Source organism: Scophthalmus maximus, chromosome 12 (genome assembly GCF_022379125.1).
Source record: "Scophthalmus maximus strain ysfricsl-2021 chromosome 12, ASM2237912v1, whole genome shotgun sequence".
NCBI classification, from domain to species: Eukaryota; Metazoa; Chordata; class Actinopteri; order Pleuronectiformes; family Scophthalmidae; genus Scophthalmus; species Scophthalmus maximus.
This window is the reverse complement of record NC_061526.1, coordinates 20,786,459-20,814,297: the sequence shown is the minus strand read 5'-3', so window position 1 is coordinate 20,814,297 and position 27,839 is coordinate 20,786,459. Positions and strand designations below refer to the sequence as shown.

Here is a 27,839-nt window from a genome sequence, read left to right as displayed (position 1 = left end):
ATGAAAAATCACACGCTCGCGCGCACACACAAGCATACACACACACATCAAGCCACTCATTATGGTGCATTTCACAGGCCCAGCTGTAGCTGTCAACTTTGTGCGCTTCACGTTCCCTTAAACGTCAGCGGTTATTGGTGTGTGTGTGTGTGTGTGTGTGTGTGTGTGTGTGTGTGTGTGTGTGTGTGTGTGTGTGTGTGTGCGAGCGCGCGCGTGTGCGTGTGCGAGAGATGAGCTCATACTGTATGCATCAGCATCAAGGTGGACCATGGCAAATTATATTAATGGGAGTTAATTGGGGCAGAAACTGGCAGATGCAAGAAGGTATGAGGAGAAAAATTCCCTCTCTGCACCCCCTGATCTCCTCCACTCCACAGACGACTGAGTGAGGGTGTGTGTGTGTGTGTGTGTGTGTGGGTGTGTGAAAGATGAGGGAGTGTCGTTTGCAACACGGATCCTGCTGCACGCCGTCCTCATTAACACCCCTTGTATTCGGCCCGCTGACTTGCAGGCTCCGTCGGTGCCGCTGATTGATGAGCTGCCGAGAAGTTGCTGCACCTTCTGTCTTTACGTTTGGCAGAGTTATACATCAAATCTGATGAGAACCCCCCCCCCAAAAATCATAATTTGAATTTGCAACTATATATTAGAGGCCCCAACGTGGGCAGCATCGGCAGCAACGGGTAGGGTCCCCCGCTGAGCAAGATGAACGTCAAAAATGTGAATTGGCACTCATGAACAACTTTGGATTTGATTGAATATTAATGGTGCCAATGGTGTGTGTGTGTAAAACAGGTTTGAAGAAAAACTCGTACGAGGAATCCTCCAGTACAGACAGAGCGCTGTCCAGTCACCGCGGTGCTGAAACCGCTTAAACGTTTAAACGTTGAGCTTGTTCCCAAGACGTTATGTCGCTGTCTTCTTGGAGGATGTTTGGAGGAACTTTTGAAATTCATCAAAAAGTTGTTTTGTGAGCATTACTTGAATTCAGCAACGAGGTAATCGTCCCCGCCACCAGTGTGATGCTGACAGGGAGCTGTCCGTTCACCGCGGTGCTGAAACCTCTCCACCAGCAGACGCGGGCGTCCTCTTTACCTTCTCCTGCTTGGCCTCCCGTAGCAACCGACGACATGTTGTTCTTGTCACGGTGGAGAGGGGGGATGGGGAGGGAGAAGGGGTGAGGAACGTAAAAATAGGATGAAGAGCTGAGACAAGAGTGAGGGAGGAGGAGAAGAAGCAAGAGGCGAGACGTGCTAGATTTATTCAGCTCAGGCTTAAAATAACATTTTTGTTTTTGTTTGTCAAGATCTGTAACATGACGGGAAAACAACGAGGAGCGAGGAGGAGGTTATCACAACTGTTGGGTTGTCGGGGGGACGAACTGGAAGTCGGATATTAATGTGAGAAGGTGTGTGTGTGTGTGTGTGTGTGTGTGTGTGTGTGTGTGTGTGTGTGTGTGTGTGTGTGTGTGTGTGTGTGTGTGTGTGTGTGTGTGTGTGTGTGTGTGTGTGTGTGTGTGTGTGTGTGTGTGTGTGTCAGGTGTGGACCGAGGCCGAGCGGAGAGGCAGTGAACACCGCAGCGAATGAGGCGGCGCCGAGTTCTACAAGATCGGAATCCCAATGCAGCTCATTAGAAACATGGAGAGAATGAAAGTGGACGTTTTAAAAATGCATCGGCAGACGGATGGTGCTCCTCCTCCTCCTCCTCCTCGTCGGAGAGTGACACAAAGACAGAGAAACCGCACTTCAGAGACTTCTGCTTATCCACTCTCCGTTTCACTCACTGCAGGATGCTGCTCGGCCATTACGCCGTCCCCTCGTTCAATATATCCAAAAAACTCACTCTGGAGTCAAACGCGAGGTAGTTGTTTTTGGGGATGGTCCCTGGAGAAGAAGAAGAGAGACAGAGCTGTAAAACTGATTGAGGATCAGATTTACAATCCAATCATCTCTGAGCGCGGGGAGCCGCGGCCGCTCGGCCTCGGCTCGGTTCTGTTCCGAGAGCAGGCCAGAACACAAAGTCCGAGAGTTATTATATTATTAGTGCCCCGTGGTTTATCAAAAGGCAAAAGCGGCTGACACTGATTTCAAGGTTATCCACACGTTCGTTTGAACCCTGACGTGATGGACGAGACTCACCACAGGTTCACTGTTGCTCTCCCTCCACCAGCGTGTACAACACCTCGACGCATGGAGAGGCCCGAAGCTTCACGGGCCCGTCCCGGCTGACGCTGCCACTCCTTCGAAGGAAATGTTCAATAATGTAAGTTAATATAGCGGCGAAGGCTCGAGGCCTCGTGAGACGGCGACGTGAGAACAAAGCCGGCACAAATGTGATGCTCACACCAGTTGTTTTTAGACGCCTCCAGCGGCCCCTTTTTAAAAAAACACTCTCAGCGCAGCAGAAACAAAGCTTTCTTTCTTTTAGTGATAATCTGCATAAAACTTATTATGATAATCGGAGCGGATGTATTGTTGTTCCTCCTTTCGGATGCACGAGGCCCACTGCTGCCTTCCACCACCATTACACACAGGAGACGAATTCAGAGGTCGCATCCAAACACCGGATGCTGCCTCAAAACTTCTTCGCCCCGTCTCGTTTGAAGTCGCTCCAATTTGGAACGAGTCTCCCTCGGAGTTTCCAAATGAGCGCTAATCAAAGCTTCCTCTGATTTTCCCCTCGGAACGCGAAACATGTTTGGGGAGCGAGTGAGAAGTCGCTCCCCTACTGTCGAGGATCCAAGCGGCACTCGGATGGAGGGAGATGCTGCAATCGCCATGGAGACGGGGACCGCCCGCCGTCCGCCGCTCCGGCTGATTCTATATTTTTTTGTACGGATGAGCACGGGGTGTTTTCTCTTCCTCTTTTCATCCCTTCTCATGAATAAAGCCCTGCCACGCGTCCCAGCAGCCCCCGGTAGCGCACCATGACCTCACACATACAGTGACCATGACACCGAGGACGAAGGCAAACCTTTTAGAGGATAAAATATGATTTCAAGCAGGTGTTGCCGTGGATTAACGGCTCCCACAGGTGGAGCTGAGGAGTGAAACAGGATCCACAGGAACTGCAGCCCAGACGGACGGACGGACGGACGGGGGGGGGGGGGGGGGGGGGGACATGCTCATCCTTGTTTTGTTTGCTGTGTGTAAAGCTCGAATCGCCCCTACAGTGATAATATTCATGAAGCTCAGTACTGTCATGGCCCAGGGGCGAGAGGCGAAGGAACATCTCAACAGGAACACATGTTGCTTTCCCGGCGTGAGGGCGAGGAAAAGCCCGGACGGACGGATTCTATCAACAACCGTCGAACCCAGCGAATGTTTCTGTTCCTAACAGTCGCAGGGACGTTACATGTGCGGCCGCGTTGCCCCATCCGGGCTCCAACTCGCCTCTTCTCTTCGCTCCCTCAGAGGTGGTCGACGGCGTTTCTTGAAGTGGAAGGCAAAACTTTTCCGCAGTTTCCCCCTGAATCTTTTACGGCCGCCCTTATTCTCTCTCCATGATTCGCCCGCCTTTGAAGCCGGGGGGGCCGGGGGGATTTCTCTCCCCTCCGTTCCAGTAACTTCTAATGTGTCTCTGATCTGCGGTGATGGCAGAGAATACATGTTCTTCTCCTCCTTTTCCTTTTCTTTTTCTTTCTTCCAAGCTCCCCCCGCCTCTTCTCCGTCTCCCTCTCTGTGTCTGATGATGTGAGGAAGGGGGGAAAAGAAATCAGAGCACTGGTATATGAGTGGGGGGAAGACGTGACAGTCGAGCTGGTGTTGACCACACAGGGTCCATTTAGTGTCCGGTCAGGAGCTTTTGATTCTTCTCGGGCAAATGGCGTTGTCGCTTAGTCTCCGTGGGATTGTACGTATGTTGACCTTTTCCATTTTTTCACGACCTGCTTGAAGGACGTCTCATCCAAGCTGACTCGAGAATATTGGGACTGAAAATTCACTTTTCAACTTTGGAAAGGGCAGCTGACAAAAGCAGTCTATTCCGTCTATTCAGTCGCTGTTTGACACTGTCCAATCGTGTTGTTTGTGTTGTTGAGTGTAGTGCGGCTCCTGATGTTTCCACAGACCTCAGAATTTTGAGGGGGGAAATGCGCATAAAGTTATAAACAGCACATCTACAATATTTCCGATTTGACGGGCCGGTAAAGCCATAAAAATCATGGACTGTGTCGGAAATGACTCCCTAAACATTCCGCCGTGCACCACACTTACCTCCTGCCATTTCATTTAAGTGTGGCGATTATCCGCAGCATAATGCCCTGCAAAAAATCCTGCAGTGGAATAAACTTAAGAAAGTAACGTCCATGGAGATGCAGTTTGTGTTACTTTTTAAAGATGATTTTCTGTTTTGTGACTCGTAAGTGTCTTTTCTTTTCTGAAGTATTTATCGTCTATCACTTAGAGAGACGTGAACGAATGGCCGAGGGCGGAATTTCAGAAACAGCGATAGAGTCATGTTTAAGGTCGACTATTCATTTAAAACCTTCGGAACTGCAGGAGCATGATATTCAGCTGAAAGCTCCAGAACAAGCGAGTAAATGTCAACTGCAAGTCTGATATTTACTCTCTTTTCGCTCTGTCTTTGGTCTCCACCACCTCCTGACGGGAACTCCTGGCTCTCAAGCTACTTAATGCCCCACTTTGTTCTGTGGATCGTGGCTTCATTGATAATTTTCATTGAGCCGCCTGCTGCGGACAAATACTACACTGATGGGAATAAACCAAAAGTGTAAAGTTGCGGACGATAAAACCAAAACAGGGAGCGGGAAGATGTTGAAGAGCTGTGGCGATCCACAGAGTTCGGTGAGTTCGTCGTTATGTGTGCCGCTTGTAGTAGCTTGATCCATTTCTAATGGAAAAATGTTAATTATAGCAACTCAAAAAGTTACTTAAGGAGACATGGAAAAAGGAAAACGGTTGTTAAGCGTCTTGCAATAATGTGGGAAGCAGATCGGTCGTCTGGTCACTTATCATGCAGCCGTGATGCTTCGCAGCTCCAGGGGCTGCTCCTCCTTCCCCGCGGGGTTGTGACCTGAAGAAAAGCTTTCTTGGCTTTTCATGGATCGGACAAAATCGAATCTACGCACGTTGCCATGGCGACACCTTGAACCCGCACCGAGGTTGCACCAATTCCCTGAGAGTGTAGCCTCTCTCTCCGTCGGCGGCGGCAGCTCCCGGAGGACCCCGCCGATCCCGAAGTTGCTTCGAGGGGGAGGCGATAGGATTCAGGCGGCGGTAGAAGCAGCACGGAGAGTCGTTTCCATGGCAACCGGCAAGCACGGAGGCAGGAAGAGCGTTCAAAACATCACTGAAACAACACACGTCCCCGTCTCTCCATCTCCCCACACACACACACACACACACACACACACACACACACACACACACACACACACACACACACACACACACTCAGCCCGTGTTCTCTGATCCGTGACCTACGGAAAATGGTGTCTGTAAACAAACAGACTGCAGAGCAGAGGCAACTGTTACACGCACACACACACACACACACACACACACACACACACACACACAGCCTCCTCCGAGTGCAGCGAGGAGCATTGTTTTTCCATTCCCCCAGTGAAATCACAACTCAGTCCACCGGGATGCCGACACGTCCTCTGCTGAGTTTATGGAATCACAGCCTTCGCTGCTCCGCTGCACGAGCTCCGGAAGCCGTTTGATGTCGCCTCCGCGCTCAAAACCCCCTCCGCTGGTGCTCGACTCACGTCTCCCAAACGCGTTTCCTTTGAGCCGAACGTGTTTTCCAATGTTGACATTGTTAGTCATGTTTTCCGCGCAGCGTGGCGCACACCGCTCCTCATTTGCGGCTCAATGCCACCGTTGTAATCGTCGACGGATGATCCGTGTAATTAGGCGATTTTTTTTCTTTCCCCCTCAGAGGGGGAAACCAGCAGGGGAGTGTCGACAGCCTCGTCAGGCCCCATTCAGTCTTTGTGTACGCGCAAAGGTAATTTCAGCAGGAAAAAAACCCCATCAGGTTCAAGACTGTCATGTTTCCAATTCGAGTCAAACTCAAGGAAGCACTTAAATCTTGCACAGAGGCCACAGACAGTCCAGGGCAGGAGAGGGATGTAGTGTCGGTACATGATTTGCTAAAAGGGGCTGCAGTCATCAAACATCTCCCCCTCGACCGGGATGAGCTTATTGATTGAAGACAGGACGGGACTGTGGAGGAGAGATGCCCTGTCGAGACGGCTCTTTGAGGCAGAAGTACATCTAATGGATCCGAGTTTTGTTTTTGGCTCTTTCGGTGGCGGAGCATTTCTGGGCCATAAATTGGATCTTGGGGAAGATGGAGACAGCGAAGAGATAATGGAGGATATAGAGATTTAACAGTGGGATGAAGAAGCACTGGAGGGGGCTAAATCCAGTTTTATCCATCTGTTCTCGTGGAGATTTGAAGTGTTGTTGAGATTGGCAGAGTTTTCTTGTTCCGCTCTTGTGCTCGCTGTATGTTGGTTTATGTTTTTCAGGATACGCTGCTGCTTCTGCTGCCGCGTGCGACTGAACAGCTCGTCATCGACTGGCAGATACGTTGTGTCTATTTACGTATTCCGTCAAACACTCGTGAGCAGACTCGTGTGCAAACAGATGGTGAGTGACAGAAACTGTTTTAACGATATGGAATGATTTGAAAGGAGAAGTTGGAAAAAATCGATACATTGATAAACACAAAAATGTCTTTATACGTGCGTATAAAGGGGTCCCGTACAATGATATTAAAATTGTTATCAAATGATAACATATTGCTTTTAATGCTAAATATATGGTGGCCCTGAAGTCCAAATCACAACGACAAATGGGAAAACACAACAACATCAAGAATTGTTTTCGTTCTTTTGATACGTCCGTGCCTGGTTCCTCTTTCCTTAGGGCGGCAGTGCGTCCGTCCAATCAGCGATAATCCTTGACGATCGCAGGTTTCTTATTTGTCGTGGGCTCTCTGTTTGGCCACCGTACAAGTACAAGGGTTACTTATATCGGCCACTTTTTGATCCCATCACCCCACTTCGTAAAGTTCTCAAAGTTATAATTTCCTGCTGTCATTGGAAAATAGTGTACACGGGCTGCGTTGGCTGCATCACTCACTCAAGTGTATTAACTGTAATTCACTCACCATCACATGGTGACAGCCCGGCGTCACAACAGGCCTCTCACACAGAGTCTGATCTATAAGGAAGACCTGAGCCGGAGCATCCGGCGCGTTCGACGGACGAACGCGCCGGCTCGTCCGAGGCAGACGCCTTCAGACCGGGTCACCTTGCGTCCTTGTCCCTGCTGCCTTCACTCGGGAGGCGGAGGATGAATCAGGCGGCTGCCTTCTCCATCCCCATCCCAGTGATCGAGGAAGATAACCCCCCCCCCCCCATGGGAAACTTATAAAGCCCGTCCCCTCCTCTGGGCCTCGCGGGCATGTGAACAACCAGCGACGGAGGCAGAGACGTGTTGACAGCACTTAAGAGACGCTGTAGAGGACGACGGCCAGTCTGCAGAGACTGATGGATGGAGCAGGCGCTTGATAAAGCTGCTGTTTGCTTGTCATTACTTTGCAAAAGAGAAAAAACTAGGCGTCAGTGTCACGTGCAGAGGAGTGTTTTACATTTAGTAGTTTAATTGCCCCTTTTGCTAAATTAATAAAAGACGCGACATAAAGCAGAGACCCCGGCCGGATGTACTCGGTTGTCTGTAATGTAATAAAGTGTAATAGTCTATTTATCTTGTTTTCCCCCTTCAGAAGTAGACAGAAAATTCACAGGTTCAACATACAGATATGTATTCAATATGAGAGTATTCCAACTTTTTCTGTGGCTTTTCAGACGGTCACAGGCAGAAACGCTTCCGTCTACGGAAACGCCGTTCACGTCCGCTCTTGTATTGACTATTTTTCCTGCCGACATGAAAGTGGCCGAGAAACATCCCACCGACGTGCTCATCTCATCTCATCTCATCTTCAACCGCTTATCCGGTTGACGTGCTGGTCAACTCAAACGCAGGCGACACAATTACGAGTGATTTGAAAAGAGCATATATTTTGTTCAGGCTTTGGTCCACCCCAAAGAAATATGTAATAAGACTCCGTTTGCAAATTTGAGTGTTTAAAGTGGAAGGGTCCATCTTCGACTACAAGCCCCCAGGCAACGTAGTGAAGTTATTTAAGTACTTTCGACGCCAGAATAGTTCTGCTTCAAGAAAATTGATCCTGCAATTTTTCATAGTTTCAAGTCAACATGATGTCTTGTTGTTAATTCACCACATCCACATATTTTGTTTGCAGGGGGATGAACCACCGTACCTTCCCATCACCCTCAGGGCTGAGATTAATTATGTGGAGTAACGCTCTCCCTCTTTGCCCTCAGGTCCTAATTAAGTGAAATTCAACTTGCTTCATGTTGTAGTTATGAAGGGGGGGGGGAGAGAGGAGGAAGAGCTGGAGAGGCTGGGCAGGATCGGCCGTTGTTGTAAATTAGTTAGGTTTTTTGCTGTAGTTCTGCAGGTTTGTTTTCGTTTTGCAACTGCGCGTGATTCCAAAGGAAAATGCTCGCTTCATCCTTGAGTCACAGAGCGTAGAGAGTAGTTAGTGCTGCAGATTGAACAAGGATATTCACTTTGTAAGACCGACGACAGCAGCACGACAGGGACCTGACAGATGACACACTCGGAGGCCTTCACTCACGCCATGACTTATTCACAAACAAGCGCTTTCTGTCGGCATTTGTAATTCATGATGAAGAGACTCAAGCGCGACGAGGGACAACGGCGACAGCAACGGCAGCATTTTAATCCGCAAGGTCGTACGAATCGGCCGCGTTGTCCAGAATATCTGAACCGTGCGCTCGGATCGAAAAAAAAAAAGCCCGTGGGATCAAGGAGCGACAAAGTCATTCGACGGGCGATTTTGGGAAAATTGAAGTCTGGCCGCTCGTGCTCGGCTTGTCACGCCCCATCACGGCCAGGCGGGCCTCAAAGCTTTTAGCTCTCTGACTATGACGGGCAACTCTTGCAGGCGTTGCCAACCATCTGCATGTTACGAGGAGTCGACGGTGAGAAGGTGGTGACCGGCGGAGGATGAAGTTGCCGCCTGTTGCATGTAGGTCTCTAAGCTGGCAGGGGATGAGCGGTGGAGGGGGGGGGGGGGGGGGGGGGGGGGGGAGCCTGGCAGGGCTGCAATCGTCCTTCCCCCTCCGCCCCCTCCTCCGCCATCCTGGTTACACTAATTACATTACTCCTGGGGAGACGGGATAATCAAATCTTAATGAGGCGTTGAAGACTGCGAGTGTGCAGTGCTTGACATGGCAGCCGCCGCCAATAGAAATGCCTTCGTCGATTCCGAGAAGCCTCTTCAGGGTTTGTACATGATGCCCAGGGACGCAGGATTACTTAAAAAAGTTGTGGCTTGATTTGCATGGAAATTTCTTCAACGCTATCTTATCTTAGCCATCTTAGCAAGTGAATCCCCGGAATTCTTCACCACTGCAGGATACAGGGCGAACCTTGACATTTTGATAGATATTTATTAACATGACATTTTGAGTCATATCTTCATAAATGCATAACATTTAAAATTATATATATATATATATATATATATATATATATATATATATATATATATATATATATATATATATATATATATATATATATATATATATATATATATATATATATATATATATGTAGGTCACGTGGAAATGGAAATGCAAGTTCTGGGTGAAACAGCAATAGAGTACAGCCGGTGGATTGCTCAGCCTTGGTGGCGGAGATCTTGTTATTATTTTATATATTTTATATAACAAGAGATACTGTGTCCTAAAACCTGGATTACTGATATTGTTTTCTTGAATATGTTTCAGAATTGGAAACATATTGTCATGTATGTATAAATGTAATTTGGGGGGCGATTCAATGCACCACTATTTCCATACCAGCGCAACCTCTTGGCAGCTGCCATGGGACCCTGAAGAATGGAGGCTTCCTGCAAATCCTTTCTGACTGGAACTGCATTTCAGCTTTTACCTAATAAGACGATTCATTCAGGAAACGGGTCCGGCTGTGATCGACCGAGCGGAGTTTGTCCCAACGCTTCTGAATGGATGGATCGGATTGGATTGGAAAACACATTGTCCTGATGAGATATCTTCAAAAGACACACCCCTACTGTTTATTGATATGTATTGAATTGTGTGCACTAAAACAGATCAGATGCACAACTGAGACCATCGAATCCACCGTCACTTTGATGTGCACAACGGACCGATATCCGCAGCTCTGAAGAATAACGTTCCTGGAGCTTCACACAACATTCAAAAGGCGGAGAGGATTCTCCTCTGCAACAAGCTTACGCTCTTCAAGATTATCACTCTCCCCTGCTGGGGGGATTTGTCACTGAGCCCTCGTGCTGTCGGGAGCGGGCGAGCTATTTAGTGACGCTCCCTTAAGGATGCACAATACAGTAGGATAATGGAACAACAGATCGGGAAACATAACATCGAGGAAAACCACTCGACATCGACAGCCGCCTGTGTGCGGCACTCTCTCGTCTCCTCATAGCCACCGACGCGGTTCAGCGCGGTAAACTCAAGAGCTGCCAATCACTGTCCCCTTCCTGACCTCGTGCCATTCGGCTCTCATTTCCGTCCGGGTCCCCATGCTGTTCCGCTCTCCTGCTGGCCAATAACTGGCACCTGATTAGGGGAGTTATTAAGCCCGGTAACTTCGGCACATCCACGTCCTGCAGAGGCTCCTGGAGAGACCTCATTATCTCCCCGTCAGCTCTGCGACACCGGCTCGCTCTGTTTGGCAACTGGACACTATCCCATCATCATCATCATCATCATCATCATCATCCCGCCCAATTTAAAAGGCCAACGCGGCTCTGGGAAATGCCAACGGACGCAGCACATACCCTCGCGAATGCCTCACTATCTGCATCTGGAAATGTGCACAGGTGAGAGGTCACGATGCTGGCGAGCCGATAATCACCATCACATTTCTGCGGAGTGGCGAACATGCGACACATGAGTTGGGACCATTCAGATTCATCATGTGGCTGTGACGCTCCACGAAATAGATCAGAGACGTTTGGCCGGCAATCATAGGAAAAACTGTACGGAAAGAAAAAATTATGTTTTTTCCAAATATTTAATCAACAAACTTGAGCTCAGATTGGAGGAAATGATCGGTTTACTTGAACCAGAGAACTGAATCCTTAAGAAAGACATACAGTCTACACGTCATAGATAAAGAGATAAAAGTTATTTTATTACCTGCAATTTTGTAATTATTATGATGCTTCTACTATTCAAGGTTCTTGGAAAGTCCTGCGTAATTTGGCACTAATTTTAATTTAAATCCTCGGAAAATTTCCAGCTGTTATGGCAACACGGTCCTCCCTACATGTTGAACTAAATGCGTGACTGGAGGCATGTGCACCTGATCTGCTGCGAACTGACTAAAAAGAGCAATTTACCAATGTCCATATTTTACGAGCATAATTGGAAGTACGTTTCCTGGCTCTTCATGGAAGTTATTAAGAAACCATGGAAAATGTCAATTTAAGCACTACATAAAAAACCAACGGCACAACATCTTTAAAGGCCCCGTTGCCATATTGTGCAAGCAGACGAACGACGGACGCAACCTCCCTGACGAGGGTACAACGAGGTAGCTGTGATTCACACTCTCAGTCAATCAACATCGGTGCTTTCGCGCCTCGATCAAAGTGGCCTCGAGCCGTTGAATCGCCTTGTGTCTGTGCATGCGTATCACCCATATCAGTAAACACCTCTATCCCTGCAGGTCACTCTCTTTGTAATTCAACCCCCTAAGAGAGGAGCGTCCATTTTGCGGAGTGTCATCACAGTCCCTCCCGGGGAAGAGGCAGGACTCTGTCATCTTCCCGTGCGGTCGGCCTCTCGTTCACTCCATCTCCCCATCTCACATAATCTCTAGTCTCTGTGCTCGTTCCACGTCCGAACTCCTCAGGCAAATCAGAACTGTCAGTCACACTTAAGGGTCTAAGTACCTCGTGATTTTCCCAATCAGACACACCGCCATCGCTTTACCTGGGAACGGGCTCGGCTGCCCCCGCTGTCCATCACGCCTCGGGCCAATTTTGTTCTTTTAAATAAGCAAACTCATCATCACCTTAATGGCTCAAAGATTACGTGACCTTGACAATGTCAGTGCAATGTATTATATCCAGTATTTGCCTGTAAGTTGCTCTCGCTGTGGATTCATTGTGTCGTTTTTTCGTGGCGGTCAGTAGGTCCAACATTTTGGTTCCAGAGGGGCCGCATGTGAGAACGCACATGACGGCAAATGTCGCTGCGGACATTTTTTACGGAACTTCTCCAGCCGGCTGATCAGCCCCCTTCTTGTAAAATGAATTTCGCAAATGTCTGAGTACATGTCGCCCTCCCGTGTGTTTGCATTTTGGTCACTTCACGTCTTCTCGAGTTTCCCTGTGATTTGCAAGAAGTCGATGCGCGAGCAGCTGACAGGCCGATATGACGACCTGGCAGTCTGGCTGCGATTGCGGCGTCACGGTCACGATGTTCCGTCTCACCTCTCCGCCACAGCTCGCGGCCCATAAAACACTTCGTCCTCGTGTTTAGATTTATCCCTCGGGCTGACAGCTCCATTACGAGGCCCCGCTGATCATCCGGGGCGATGAGACTCTAAAGGACACGTTTCAAGCTTTTTTTGGTTTTTATGCACTCGACTTCACGAAGCTCTATATTTCTTTTATGTCTTGTGTTTAAAGGTACATTAAGTGAGATTTATTTTCTCACGCCCGCGGTCGTCAGAACATACTGTAATGGGTATATGTCAGAATGATTAACTGGTAATTATGTTATCATGTAGGAGAAATGAGACGGTATACATGCGGAAGTGGGGAGCCAATGAACGGCCCTCATTCTCACCGCGTTGTCGGCCTCAGACATGCCTCATGTCGAGGCTTTGAAAGTGACAGATGATCAAGGCTTCACGTATCGGCTACTGTCCCTTTAAAATCCTCATCAGCCAAAGGAGGCGATCCACTTTCTTAATCCTCCGACTCAGATTTAGTCTGAGTCCTCTTCTCCGTAGCTGACTTGGCCGGTTTTCTAATTTGGCTGATTCACACACTGCGTCGCCAATCTCTCTCTCTCTCTTTTTTATATTTATGCTTCTGACTCAGTGAGTCTAACCGCTGTGACCTCTCTGGGCCTTTAAAAAAAAAAAAGAAATGTTTTCTATGGGGCAGCCGGCCAGGAGGGAACCAGCTGGGCACTTTGCTGAATGGAGAGAGGGAGCAAAGGAAAAGGTGTTTGTTCTTCTAGTGTGTGTGTGTGTGTGGTGTGTGGTGTGTGGTGTGTGTGTGTGTGTGTGTGTGTGTGTGTGTGTACGTCTGGGTCTTAGTCTCGTGTGTGGTCGTCACGTTACATCACCGCTTAAAGCCTCTCAGACTCTTCCGGTCGCTCATTATACGTATGAGAGGATGAGGCTGATGTCATTAGCTCGCGGCTTAAAGTCCAGACCATGTGTTCACATTGTTTTCCCAACAATTCAAGTGTGATTCATTCACCCGTCAGTTAATGTATATGTTACGCTTGAAATACACACATGCCAATATGCAAACTCTCACACACACACACACACACACACACACACACGTTGAAGAGCTGTTTTTACATGTGATGGATGTTTCACGTGAGGGTAGTTTTAGTCGGTTTATCTACTCGAGCAGAGCAAGCTGGAGCAACAAAGTGTCTCAGTTCAAAAGAAAACACGGTTCCACGATAAGAGCGAGTGCAGTTTACAGTTTTTTATCAGTAAATGGAGGATTTTCCTGAGAACCGTCTCATCCAAAAAGAAAAACTTTATGTGCATGTGCAAGGTCTGACCTCATTGATTGACGCATGTATTCAATTATTATGAGTCATTGCATGTTGTCTGGTTTTTATGATCTAAACTAAACTCAGTACATTGGCTCCGAGTCTAATCACATGCTGTATTTGAAAGAAAGATGTATGAATATATATTCCATCATTCATTTGTCCTTCAGACAGGTTTTTTTGGGGTTTTTTTATGCAGCTATTGTCACGACTTGTTATTGCATCATTGTGTGGACAGAAATAACACAGGCATTATTTCAATACGCATGGTTTCAGCTTCCAAACATCAGCTCTCATTATCTGGCCCCCGTCCTCCAACAAGCGAGGTCGCGTCCCGCTGCAATCTTCCCCTTTCTCTCTCTCCTCCCTCCGAGACACAATTGCGACGCCCGGTGATAAACGGCGCGGTCCCGCTTCCACTTGACGTCTCTCTGAAGAGGTGTGAAATTGAACCTGCGCGCTCAACCGCACCGCGCATTCGTATCATGTCATCAGTCAGTCAGTCAGTCAGTCGGGCGCTTTTATCAAACGCCGTTATCATGCATCGGGCGTCAGGCGGCCCCCGGCTTTTGTGTTCCCTGTCCGTCACGCTCGCAAACAATAACGCATAACTGAATTGCTCCACGTGCAGTCGAAGAAGGGGCCAGATGAAGACGGCAGCTGTCCCCCGTCGGAGCGCTCCGCGTCTTGTTGATTCTGGAAAGCGACGTTTGGATCAATAAACCGCCAGCTACCAAATGGACCCTTTTCATTGTTGACTCGTGAATGCCAGCTCAGGACCACTTAGTAGGCAGAGAGCGCCACAAGGACGGGCACTTACTGCACGGGACGGGCAACCAGGAAATGGGCCGCGTGCTGGAAGCGCTTCAAGAGCACTTTCAGTCACCATGCCCCCCCCCACGTCCGATTCTGTGGATTTCTATAGATTTACAGGCCCGCGCGTAATGGGCAGCTGTTCATGCCGTGGCAAATGTGTGTGTGTGTGTGTGTGTGTGTGTGCGTGCGCGTGTGTGTGTGTGTGTGCATGCGCGTGTGCGTGCGTGCGCGCACGTGACCCAGATGGCCGGCCCAGCTCTGGAGGCCCTCCAGGTTATCGAGCACTGATTGTACGGCCTCACGTCGGCGCCGTTTGCCGGCTGCTCACCGCTGAGCTCGCCACCCCACCCTCGCCCTGTTTTTTTCGTCATCAGTGACCCTCGCCCCTCTGCAGGCGCTCGTTCATGTCGGAACTAATTGATTCATTGACGGCAAATTGATCACTTTCCTAATGTGTCATTATAAAGATGATGAGCGGAAAACAACCTCATAAGTTATCAGGTCATGAAAAATCCATTCGGCTGCCGCTTGCAGGACTTGGTTCATCAGAGGTGTGAAGTCACAAGATGCGAAAGACAACAACATGAAGTCTCTCGGAGGAGAGTTGGACCAACACAACCATCCAGCACGTCTGTGGGGCGATGGAGCAAGATTTTCCTATGGCAGCATTATTGTATATATTTGCAATTGGGTGTTGACATTAGGGAAATGCATCTGAAGAGATTTGTAAAACCGATTCTCAGTCTGTCAATGTGTAGACTGATTTGTGAATGAATAAATGAATCTGCATACATGTTCTCAAATGAGATTCAACAAATACACACTCAAAAAAAGGGAATGTAAATTTGTTTTTTTTCAATTGAGTGAAAACTGTAATATTGAGCCTCAAGCAAAAACAGATAATGCTTCATTCCCACCACATCATGTGACTTTTTTATTTGGCTACAGTCCCCCCCCCCCCGTGCCCATCTCCAAATGTGTGCGATGCTCTTGTCTGTACTGACTTAATATTTGCTACAGTCGTAAACCCAACAGACTGGACCACCAGCTGGGTGGAGATGTGAAGAACTGCGTAGGCCAAAACCATACAACTCCTATAAAAATTCATGGTCTGCTAAGTTGTTTGAGTTTTGCTGATGATATCGCGTCATAAAGTCGGATTTCAAACCTACAACGAGGCGGCTTTAGGAGCTTCGGTGTATAAACTTCCTTCTTCTCCTCCGTAATCTCCGAAGTGGTGTTGACAGCTTCCCCGGGAGCTCTGAGGAAAGGTACCTGCGTCCTTGGCCTCTGTCCGACGTGCACCTGCCCACTATTGCACTAAGTCACGATGAAAAACTATATCAAAAAAACAAAACGATCATCAAACCACATTTACTAAAAAGGCAAAGTCACGGTTCCATCAGTACGACGACGCTCCTCGTCATTCTCCGCTATATTTCCCTAAAAGAAAAACCTCTTCTCCACTGCGAGCGAGCGCTCATCAAACATGCAGGACGACCCGCGGTTGGCACGGAGCCTCTGAGTTATACGTGCTGCCTTTGATAGCAGATCGCAGCAGCTCCACACCACCACCTTTCTTTTTACAATCCCACAGGGATTTCAGACTGCAAAGACAGAGAAAGCTCCTCGATATTGGCTATTTAGGCCCCCGAGAAAATCTTTTAATGGCTGGTTTCACAGAGGTTTCAATACATCAGCGAGACGAGGGGACGAGTGAGAGTGATATTGAGGCTGCGGGCAGAAGAAGCCTCAAGCCTAATGGGTTTATAAGTCCTGAAATGTTATATATATATATATATATATATATATATATATATATATATATATATATATATATATATATATATATATATATATATATATATATATATATATATATAGTGAGTGCGTTGAACTAGTCGAATGGATCCAAAACTCGGGTCCACCAATGACGTTCAGAGGGGAAATGTCTCTTTGGTGGATCTGATAGCAACTGAAAAAAGTTTCACTGAGAATTAATCTTGATTTTTTTTCGATAATTAATCTATCTATTAAGTCAAAAGTTCTCCGCTTCCCAAGTGTGAGTATTTGCTCTTGGTCTATTTTACATCAAGTTAAATATTTTTCTGTGTTTGACTGTTGGTCACACTTCAAAACTTTTTTTTGGACACTGTGAAGATTTAGTTTTAATTACTGTTCTCTGACATGTATGGACTTAAGCATTAATTGATAATATCCAAATTGATCAAAAATAAGTTAGCTGCAGGCCTGAACACATGTTTTATAAATGTGATATTCTATTTTGACAGCAAGTGCAATGTTTTCCCTCTGAAAAAGTGGTTACGTACACGTGTACAGTAGCATAAGGCTCCTCAAATGTGTGCTTACATACTTGAGTAAATGTCCCGAGCTGCTTCCCCACTCCCGCTAATCACATTCTCAAACACACACACACACACACACCAGCGGTGATGGCAACCGTTATCATCCGCGGCGGCGGTCTTTGAAAACATCTGATGAATTTCCCTTTCACCTGACTGCGTGTTGCAAACTCTCACATCTGCTCCCTCGACACGGCGGGGAAAACCGAAGGAGACGCAACATGAGACTCGGAGGAACCAGACGCCGCTTTGATCCGTGACAATAAGAAGGGGGAAAAAAACACCCAAAAACAAACTGCAGAGAGACACAAAGCGCTGCGCGGTGCGGCTGCTCATTAAGGGCTTGATGATGGAGCTCATTGCAGTGCGTTCTCTCTCCGAGATGATCCACCTCGCAGCTGCGAGAAACTCTGGATACTTTTGTGGCAGCACTTTTTTTTCCCTGTAATGAAAGTGTAAAAAAAAAAGTGTGTAGTGTACAGTAGACACCTGAAGAGCAGGACATGGCTAACCTCATTGTGCCGTGGAGGACGGTGAACTTTTGGGGACATGGGATGGACAGTTAGCTGCTATGTATTTCTGAGAGGAAGCTGCACGCTCCACGAATGTGATCGTTATTGGTTGTGACATTTAATTCCCCCATTTGAGGACCAGCGCCGTTCGGCGGCAAGGCATCCTCACGGAGACGCACGCGAATCAGATTCACGCGAGGAATCTGCGCTCAAAGTCTTTCGTGTATCAGTCATTACTTCTCAGGCGTGTTTCTCAGCAGCGGAGGCGTTGATTGGTGCGATGCCACTCACTTTCCTCACAGGAAACGACATCTCATGTTTTTTAATTAGATCACAGATCCTTCGTCAATAAAAAACCCTCGCTCCGCCGTCTCTGTTGGCCGTGCTTCTTTTTGGTTTCTCGTCAGTAACTGTTGAGTCAAGGTCATGTGAATGACACCAGGGATCGACAGCATCAGTTTAGGGACGTTCACCTTGGACTCGTTTATCAATCAACGATTCATCTCCCCTGAACTTCTGCTGATTCAAATCTGTATATATGTTTGTAGATGGCGCAAATGGCACGAATATGAAAAGACTTAAAAGGGTATAACTCGCTCTTGAATCTACAGGCAATCTCTCAGCGGTCGAGTTGCATTGAGGGTAATGTAGGCAGCAGGTTATGGAAGGAAGAGGAACATGTGGGATATTAAAAGGCAAAATTCTGCTGCTTTCATTTTGATATGTTTTAACCGACTTGTGTCCAAAAACTTTAGAGCACGCTGCTAAATTGGCAGAGTACTCCAATAAAGTTATTATTAAAATGGGTGGAAAAGATCACATTGGTGTTAAGTGCAAACAACGGCGAAATAGTGATTGTCAATATGCAAAATCTGTGCACATGCTTCAGAGACGATCTCGGAAATTTGGCTAGAAATAATTGAGAGGCAGGGTGGTGATCACTGCACGTCTGTGCTCCTTTGATTTTTTTCATTGAGAGAAAAAAAACAATTTGCATTTTTCCATTCTTTAAAATCTCCTATGAACGGCAAATACAATGTAAGCCACACACACACACACCACTGAGACATACCTGTTTCCACGGCTTCGCTGACACACAACATAACCCACAATGCACTTTGGCTTTGCATTAAAAATGATTGAAGCTTGAAGATATTGTGTGGGGGAAAAACATGCATAAATTAATGCATGTCTGCAGAATGATGATGTTTTGATAAAACGCTAAAGATGATCCCCACCTGTAACCTACTTCAAAGTCCAGCCCTGACCTCCAGTGTCAGTAAAGCCACATAAACAACAGACGGAATTGCTCCTTTACCTCTTGGGGCGTCTATACACATTGTTTTTTTCACAGTTTCTATTAAGGTGTCACTTTCCCCAAGGCTGTTGCAACTCCACCGACACTACAGACAGTTACACAATGTTCTATAAGGGCTCTATAATAACCAGAGAGACACTTTCACTCGAGGTTTTCAAAGAACAAAATCATCTAAAATGAGACTTTTTGGCCATCGCATTGCAAATAAGCCAAAGAACATTAGGATCTTGGGGAAAAACCCTGATAAATGCATGCATTTGACTCTGATCTGCTGTTTTCATTCGATTTTCTAGAGTTTGATCTCACTGGAGCTCCATCGAACCGCTCTGACAACAAGCACTGAACCGAAAGACGTCCACCTGTAGGCAGAGAGTCTCTCCCTACCTGCAGCCAGCTGCATCCAGCCGCAGATCTTGTACACGGTGCCGGTGCTGCAGAAGAAGAAGAGCGCGAAGCAGCCGATGCAGGTGAGCACCAGCGCCATGGACATGCCGATGAAGAAGGAGGCGGCCTTGAACGCGCCGGAGGGGATGGTGCTGAACTCGGTGAAGCTGCCCTGGCAGGTGAGGTCGCGGGACAGCCCGTTGCCGATGCAGTAGTGGAACAGCCCGAAGTAGCCCGCCTGCGGCGTGTCCACGCCGTCGCCGATCCAGTACGGCTGGATGAAGCACACCACGTTGACGATGGCGAAGAGGATGGTGAAGATGGCCCACAGCACGCCGATGGCGCGCGAGTTGCGCACGTAGTTGGTCTGGTAGATCTTGGCAGCCTCGGACGCGGGGAGCATGGTGGTGGTCGCGGGGGCCCCGGGGATCATCCTCTGGTCGGTGCGAGAGAGATGGTCCTCCTCACTCTGACATCTGCCGCATCTGGTCCGTGTAGATGGAACGGTCACTGGGGGTCAGTCTGCACAACTTCTTCTGGATTCTCTCTCTCTCTCTCTCTCTCTCTCTCTCTCTCTCTCTCTCTCTCTCTCTCTTCTATTTCTGCCTTTCTTCAGTCACATGCATCACTGCGCTCTCGCGTCCATCGCCAGGTCGGGGTTGTGGTTTCTGTCTCGCGTGTTTCATTCATCACTCTCCGCAAACGCGAAGGGTGCGCTCGGGGGGGGGGAGAGGCGAGCTCCAGCCAGGGCATCATCCGATCCATCCACTCAGAAAGCGCGTCGATTCATCAGATATCTGTCCGCGTATTTATTCCCCCCTCCTCCCCACAAATAAATCAATGTCTCTACCTCTCTGCCTGAGTCGTGCCAAATGAGCCCGCGGCTTGTTGCTCCGACAGACCGGCTCGCCTCAGTGAATCAGCGCGTGTGATCTCGTCCGGTTCGTCTGCAGCTCGACGGCGACAGAACCGCAGCTGAGCTCCGAGTGAATGAGAGTCACAGGGCCAGCCCACTTCCCCTAATCCCCGCCTGACGTATTATTACTGTAACGCGCGAAATCTTAAACAGACACGTTGGAAAAAGAGGCTCTTCATTAAATTGTATCTCTTTATTCATTTGATTTCTTTTGACCAGCGCGCACTATGAATCAATGAATGCACCCCATATAACCGCAATACTAATAATAACAGTAATAATAATCAGAAACAAACATAATACCACCTGTGAAAGGGATTTATTTCCAATGGGATTATTGGAAAATAATTATAATAGGCTATTCCCAGATTTTTTTTGGCGATATATGATATATGATATTTTATCATATATATATTGTATTTTGTGCAGACCTCTATTAACATACTCACCATTTTTCTGCGCCCCCCAAAGTACAGCAACGTATCACAGTTTATCATTAGTGGGCTGATTTTAATTTACAATAATCATAATTTATGTTGTTGTTGGTTGGTTTTGTTATTAAACAAATAAAAATGGTCTTTTAAAAGTATATTCATAAAAAATGGCGTTGTATGAGGCACATTTTGTCCAGATCTAACAGAAAAACAGTGCCAATTTTACCTTTGAGACACAAAAGGTTGTAAAACTACATTACCCAGAATGCTGCAGCGAGTCACGATTGGCTAGTGAACGATAGCCGTCATGTGACGTAATCTGAAGGCGCGCGCGAAACTCTCCTCCTGAGTTCCGCCGGTAGTTGTTGTGTCTGATTCTAACGTTAAGTCAGTTTTCACGCTATTTTAAGTTTGTAACACGTTTTATTTTCATTCATGGATGTTTCCACAGCTCTCCGTTGTATTCACAGTTAACAGTTTCCGACAGTTGTTCCCGGTTTGACTCACTTTTCCCACCGCAGTTCGTCGCCTCCTGCTCCGCCGTCAAACCGCGGCAGGAACTAGCTAAACGCTGCTTCCGTTGTTGTTGTTGTTGTTGTTAGCCGCCGCCGGTGTCACCGACCTGTTGCCGGTGGGAGACGCAGCATGACGGCGCTGCTGCAGCATCCGGGGTACGAGGACGAGAGTCTGCAGAGGGTCGCGGAGCAGCTGCCCTGCAGAGAGGCCCAGTCTGCGGTGCTGCTGTCGCTCATGGGACAGGTACAGTCACCCAGTGACCCTGTCACGTGCTTTTATTTACACGTGTCATCTTGTCAGCTGAGAGAATAACATGTTATCTGTTGGTCCTGAAGAGACTTTGAAAAAAACCTTATTTTCAGGTATTGAAATCTCAGTTACATCATTTACAAATATTTTATAGTCGATTTTTAAAGACAATTGTCAGGTACGTCTCCAGTGCCATTGTCCCAGACAAACCATCCATCCATCCATCCATCCATCCAGTTATGCTGCTTATCCAGGTCCACGTGGCATTTCATGATTTATGATATTATTACGCACAAAAGTCAGTAAGTTCATGCACTTCTCTCTCAGGCCATACCAGCCCCTGCTGTTTTGTATTAATAACCTGACATGTTTTTGCAGCTGTGATGGTGGAACAGGTGATAAATAATAAACTAAACTCCGACAAGAGTCAAAAGTTTAACTTTGTGGACCGAGCGAAGACTCCGATTTAGTCCTGTGTCTAATAATAGTTCTGAAGGTTCAAGTACAACATCATCTCTGGCTTTAACCAGCACGTTGACGGCAGTTGTCTTTGTAACAATAATATTAATAACAATAAGGCTTGTTTGTATGAAGGTCACATTGGTTTAATCAGAAATTTCCAACTCACAGCTTCTCAAATCTTATAAGTTTCCATTTTGCTTTGTGACGTCTGACTGCACATCTAATAGTTTGTAGTTTTGAACTGTTGGTTGACTTAAATATTCAGATTAATTCTTGATATTCTCTTCATGAGACTGACTTGTTTGTCTACAGATCTCTGGTGTCACAATAAATTGAATTAACAGGTTTGGGTTTTAAGAAGACTGGAGAACTGTCTGCCTTCTTCTCCAGAGGAACGGTTATAAAGATAGAATTTTTTAAAAAGTAAATCAGTTTGCAACTAGTTGACAACTAAGACTGTCTTTAAATCAAGGACATAAGCCATAAGGACATAAGCAGTTAATTACTGATTGATTTGTGGTTGTTAGGAGAATGTTAAGATATGATACACTGAGTGAGCTGGTGCTGATTTTTGTCCCCACAGCCGCAGCAGTACAGTTACCCTTCGATCTTCATCTACGGTCATCGGGCATCGGGGAAGAGTCACGTGATGCACGTCCTGCTGAGGGAACTTGAGGTGAGAGTGAATCATTTGCCCTCAGTGACTTTCAGGGCGTCTTTAAGTGGTGTTTTTATGTGTGTGTGTGTGTATGTAGATACAGGTTGGGATGGGTCCAATTTTGTTATCAAAATGAATAATAATTTCCCTCTCTTTAGCGTTATCTCCCGTCCTACACTGCGGTGAGACAACAGAAGGGTGTCGAGGGATGAACCATTAATCAGACTCGTGTCAGTAGCTGCTTAACATGTACGAGTTTGACTCTGTGACTTTTATAAGGTTATAAAATCCTTTAACAAAAAAGTTTCTGTTACACAGAGATTTTTACGCGGCAGCTCAGGAAGTAGAGCGGGTCGTCCGCTTATCGGAAGGTGTTAGTTCGATTCCTCCATTTAAAAAAAAAAGTTCTTGGCAACATGAACTTGGCACATTCTTTTGTAAATGTTATTGTGCCAATGTATAACAGAGAAATAACAAAAACGACGTTTTCTTTTGGCTAAGTTTATATTTCCCTTCCTAAATTAAAAATTAATGGATTTAATACTTGGTGCCAGATGTTACTTCAGATCTTACTCCAATTTCTTTTTGTAAGAATTAAATATAAAGGGTATCAGTGATGCTTCCCACCCTTTACTCGAGTCTTCACCCTCATGGGGACGCGGTGACAAATTGTTTATTGCCTGATTTCACAAACATGTTGCTAATCTTTTTTTATTTTATTTTTTTAAGATAATGTTGTTTGTTGACACTTTGTTTCTGCTTTTTGTCGTCTTAAATATTGTGGTGTGTTTTATTTTTAAAATTTTTGTGATGAAGACAGTGTTCAAAGTTCCTAACTATCTAACTAGGGCTGCAACTAATCTGTCGGTTATTTTCTAGATTAATCTATCACTTGTTTTCTATAGAATTTCAAAAGTAATGAAAAAAGCTAGATACATAAAAGATACATCCTCAAAAAGATTGTTTTGCTCAGATAAAAGTTAAAAACCCAAGATTATTATAAAGTTTACAATGATTCTAGACAAAGAAAACCAGCCAACAGTTTCAAATGTGGCAAATGTTGTCCAAAAAAATGCCTACAGAATTAATATCTGTATAAAAATGGCATATGATAAAAAAATAAAGCAGCAAATCCTTCAACTTAGGAAGTTGGGATCCTGTAAATATTTGGCATTGTTGCATGAAAGTGACTGAAGTAATTACAATGAAAATCGATTAAATGACAAAATGTTACGGCCGTAAACATACTTGTATTTGGTGTTCATTTAACATCACATTACTTTTATGATGTAACACTAAAATTGCAGCCAAGTTTTGACAGGTAACATGACAACAAATCAAAAGCAAATAAAAGGAACACACAATGTGAGGACGTGCATTAACTCTTTGGTTTTCCCTCCTCCTCCTCTCTGCAGCTGCCTCACGCCACACTCAGCTGCGTCGAGTGTGTTTCCGGCGCGCTGCTCTTTCAACGAGTGCTGCTGTCCTTGTTCGGCCACGAGGCCGCTGCGCTGCTGCCCCGCAGCGCCTCCCTGTCCGACTTCGTACGCGTCTACAGGCAGCAATGCTCCCTGTCGCCTGCCGAGCAGACGCGATTCATCGTGAGTGCCTCTGCCGCGCACCAAAACACTCAAATCCACTGCACGTCTCAGGATGTCACTTGCACGTCTGCATGATAATGTGATCAGTAGTGATAGCGTATGCAAATGACCTGCTAAAGAAAGCTCCAGATGTGTTAGCCTGGAGAAGATGAGTGTGACTCTTGTTTTCTGGAGTATGGATGTTGTTAAACAAGCTCAAACGCAAAACACACATGTATTTTTCAGGTGATGGAAAAAGCGGAGCTCCTGAGAGACGCCGATGCCAATCTCCTCCCCGCCCTCCTGCGTCTCCAGGAGTTGGTGAGGAAGTGCAGCGAGCTCTTTGTGTTACCTGTCAAGAGAGCCACTGTGTTGTTGTTGTTGTGGATGATGAAGAGGGACTGGGAGAGCTTCTTTTGTTAATGGATGACCTTGAGCTTGAGTGTATGTGTATGTGGAGCTCTTTCATAATGCTGTTAGCGAATAAGGATGGCAGCCACTCACAGCATTTTAATCAAACAAAACAAGAGTAAAACAGAAAGAAAGAAAAAAGGCTGAGGTAATTATTTGTGTTTCATTCCTGTGAAATCTCTGGTGGATTGTGGGTGTTAAGAGGATTCTGTCATTTTTGAATGTCTTTCCTCTTAAGTGCCACCGCACAGGGGTTTTTGAAGTGATAATAGGATCCAGATTCACACGGATATGATGGATGAAAGGACAATGAAGGATTCTCTCTTATGTGTGTCATGTTATTTTTTTATTATTATTCTGGCCTCTCTGCGTTAGATCTTAACTACACACACACACTCGTGTCCTTCAGGTGGAGGACAACGTCACCGTCGTCCTGCTCAGCGAAATTGCCTGGGACAAGTTCAGACCGAACACGGGCTGTTTCGAGCCGCTTCTGCTCCACTTCCCCGACTACAGCAAAGGTACGAATCGTTCCTGGCAACACGCCACGCTACATAGAGCCATGAGTAACCCCGCCGCACTGCATAGCGATGATGCACACTCGGCAGATGCAGCGCACGATGTGCGATTTGTACCTGTGAGTTTGTTCTCACACTTTTAGGCTGAAATACTTCATCATAAAACACTGTACGAATTCAGCACGTTCCAGGAGTGAATAGATGTTCTTGTAATGCTGGATTTTCAGAGACCAAACTTTAAAAATAAAAAATAATATCTCTGTTTTCAGTGATGCTAAATATAATGTCAGCGTGTGTCCTTTATCCACAGGTGAGCTGCAGCAGATCCTGTCTCAGGACAGACATCCGTCATATTCGGCCGACTTTTACTCGTCCTACATCAACATCCTGCTGGGAGTCTTTTACTCGGTGTGTCGGGACCTCAGAGAGCTTCGCCATCTGGTCAGACACACGTTCATAAGTCAGATTTTTCACGGTTTCGATTTTCTTTCAGTCTGGCGTCATTGATTTCTCTCTTGTCTTTCTTTTCAAGTAGGCTGCCCTCAACTTCTCAAAGTTCTGTGAGCCTGTGGCGGAAGGAAAAGGTAAATCCATAAAGAAATCATTAATCTGGCAGCTGATATATTTAAAAATATCTCACTTTACCTTCTTTCTTTGTGTCACTTTAAAGAGGGGTCTTTGTGTTGTATTGTTGTGAGGGACTTCTGATGTCTTACAGTGAACAATGATTACTGTGACTCTTCAATAATGTTTCTTTTTTATTTTTGTGCATAGTGAAAGAGACTGACACACACAAGCTTTGGAGGAACATAGAGCCTCATCTGAAAAAAGCCATGCAGACGGTTTATCTCCGGGAAGTGTCCAGGTTTGTGAAATCTTTTTTTTTTTTCTTTCTTCGACATATGATGTGATTATTGTTCCTCTTATCACCATTGTGCGTTTTCTTTCTTTCTTTATTTGCCTCTCTTCAGTCTCCAGTGGGAGCAGATGCAGCAAATGGAAGAGAAGGAAACTGGAGTCGTGAGAGGTACCGGATCTGCTCCTAACCCCAAAAATAATAAAGGCAAACGTTTCTACTGGCAATGGGAAAAGAATCAATCGCCTTTTTTTAACTGGTTTAACCGCAGTTAAAAAAAAACAGCATTGTGCATATACATGCTTATTTTGACTGACTGATTGGTCTCCTTTGCCTCCTCTTTCAGGTTTATCTGCTCACACTCACATTGAACTGCCTTATTACTCAAAGTTCCTGCTGATCGCTGCCTACCTGGCATCCTACAACCCTGCTCGCACAGATAAACGCTTCTTCCTCAAGGTAGGAAATAATATTTCTCTCCATACAGGACACAAAACATCAGGGGAGAGAGATGAGAGAGAGACATACAACAAAAGTCCTCAGTCACTCTGATCCATGGCCTATTTTCACAGAAATGATTAGCAAGCGAAGCTCACAACACATTGCTAATGGCAGCGGTGTCGCTTGCAATTTGTCGATAAATGGTTTGGGAGTGTGGCGACTGTTTTGATTGATTAAATATTTCAAATTTAGCAGGAGAGGAAATTATTCTCATGTTGCAAATCACAACATGCAGGATGCAGATTAGAACTCTTATAGTGGTTTTGTCTCATAACTTTTAGTTGTTGAACCTTTTTTTATCGAGTTCATCCTTTTAAAAATTCAGGGTCTGAGGAAAGACAGTGTCGTTTATTGTACAGGTTTTTTCTCCAAATCTGATTTGTGATTTGGTGCAATATGAAGAAAAAATGTGTTTGATATCTTTGTGTTCCCCCCCAACAGCACCACGGAAAGATAAAGAAAACAAACTTCTTGAAGAAAAATGAAAAGGTGATCATCTTAATGTAATATCCTCTCTTTGTTTGTTTCACGTCACAAGAGTCGCATAGAACTTAACACAATATCGATATGTTTCAGACAAGTAATCACCTCCTGGGGCCCAAGCCTTTCCCTCTGGACCGCCTGCTCGCCATTTTCTACAGCGTGGTGGACAACAGAGTCGCCCCCACTGCCAGTATATTCTCCCAGGTGAGTGTCCAATGTGCCGCCACATTTAGTGTTTTGGAAGGACTCAGACGAGACACTTTTCTACCCAAATGATCATGAGTTTTGGGACCTGTGTCCAAATGCTGATCTATTTACAGCCCCGAGCATGAAACGTTCTTGGTAAAAATTAGGTTTGACCCATATGTGAAACTGGCCGTCATCATTAATGCCTCTGCATCAAAGCTGTGTTTAAAGAAGTGGAAGAGGCAGACATTTTGGTTCTTCCCTCTCTCTCCTCAGATCTCCTCTCTGGTGACCTTACAGCTTTTGGCTCAGGTCAGTCACGAAGACCAGCTCGATGCCCCAAAGTACAAATGTGCCGTTTCCATGGACTTCATCTGTGCCATATCCAGGTGTGTGTTCCTGTTTGGTAATGCACACGACTGAATTCTTCAAGGGAAACTGACCTTTTGCAGTCTTTTTTTCCTCCCCCTCACAGAGAATGTTCTTGTTTTGATTTATCTTCCAGGACAGTGAACTTTGATATCGTCAAGTATCTGTACGACTTCCTGTGAGGGGAGACGACACAACTGTGACAGCGTGACAGATGTGGGATTTCTTTTCTCCGCAAGACGACGACACTCACAGACACTTGCATCTTGACAAAGACGTGAAGTTGAATTCATCCAATTATGTCGCTGCCCCCTTGTGGTTGATACATGTTTTTTTTCTGTAGAGTTTCATGTTAAATATTTGCATTTGTACAAAATAAACTGACAAACTAACTTTA

At 46.1% G+C, this 27,839-nt stretch overlaps 2 protein-coding genes across 5 annotated transcripts in view; one reads left to right on the top strand and one right to left on the bottom strand.

Annotated features, from left to right (window-relative positions):
* lhfpl3 (LHFPL tetraspan subfamily member 3) overlaps nt 1-19,736 on the bottom strand; it is a 27,518-nt gene extending 7,782 nt beyond the window's left edge. The window contains exon 1 of the mRNA XM_035610185.2: nt 19,304-19,736. Coding sequence (XP_035466078.1) covers nt 19,304-19,736 — 433 coding nt within the window. The remainder of the gene's footprint in view (nt 1-19,303) is intronic.
* On the top strand, nt 19,690-27,839 carry orc5 (origin recognition complex, subunit 5). Of its 4 annotated transcripts, none has more exons than XM_047336489.1 (15): nt 19,690-19,819; nt 21,256-21,412; nt 22,464-22,556; nt 23,954-24,139; nt 24,365-24,439; nt 24,939-25,050; nt 25,358-25,488; nt 25,583-25,631; nt 25,822-25,912; nt 26,019-26,074; nt 26,250-26,362; nt 26,846-26,893; nt 26,981-27,091; nt 27,350-27,462; nt 27,579-27,839. In XM_047336489.1, the coding sequence occupies exons 1-15, from the start codon at nt 19,758-19,760 to the stop codon at nt 27,622-27,624; spliced, it is 1,443 nt and encodes a 480-aa protein (XP_047192445.1). In that variant the 5' UTR covers nt 19,690-19,757; the 3' UTR covers nt 27,625-27,839. The 4 variants fall into 4 exon arrangements, with proteins under 4 accessions (XP_047192445.1, XP_047192444.1, XP_047192443.1 ...); XM_047336488.1 differs by lacking the exon at nt 19,690-19,819 and adding an exon at nt 20,978-21,040; XM_047336487.1 differs by lacking the exon at nt 19,690-19,819 and adding an exon at nt 20,978-21,149.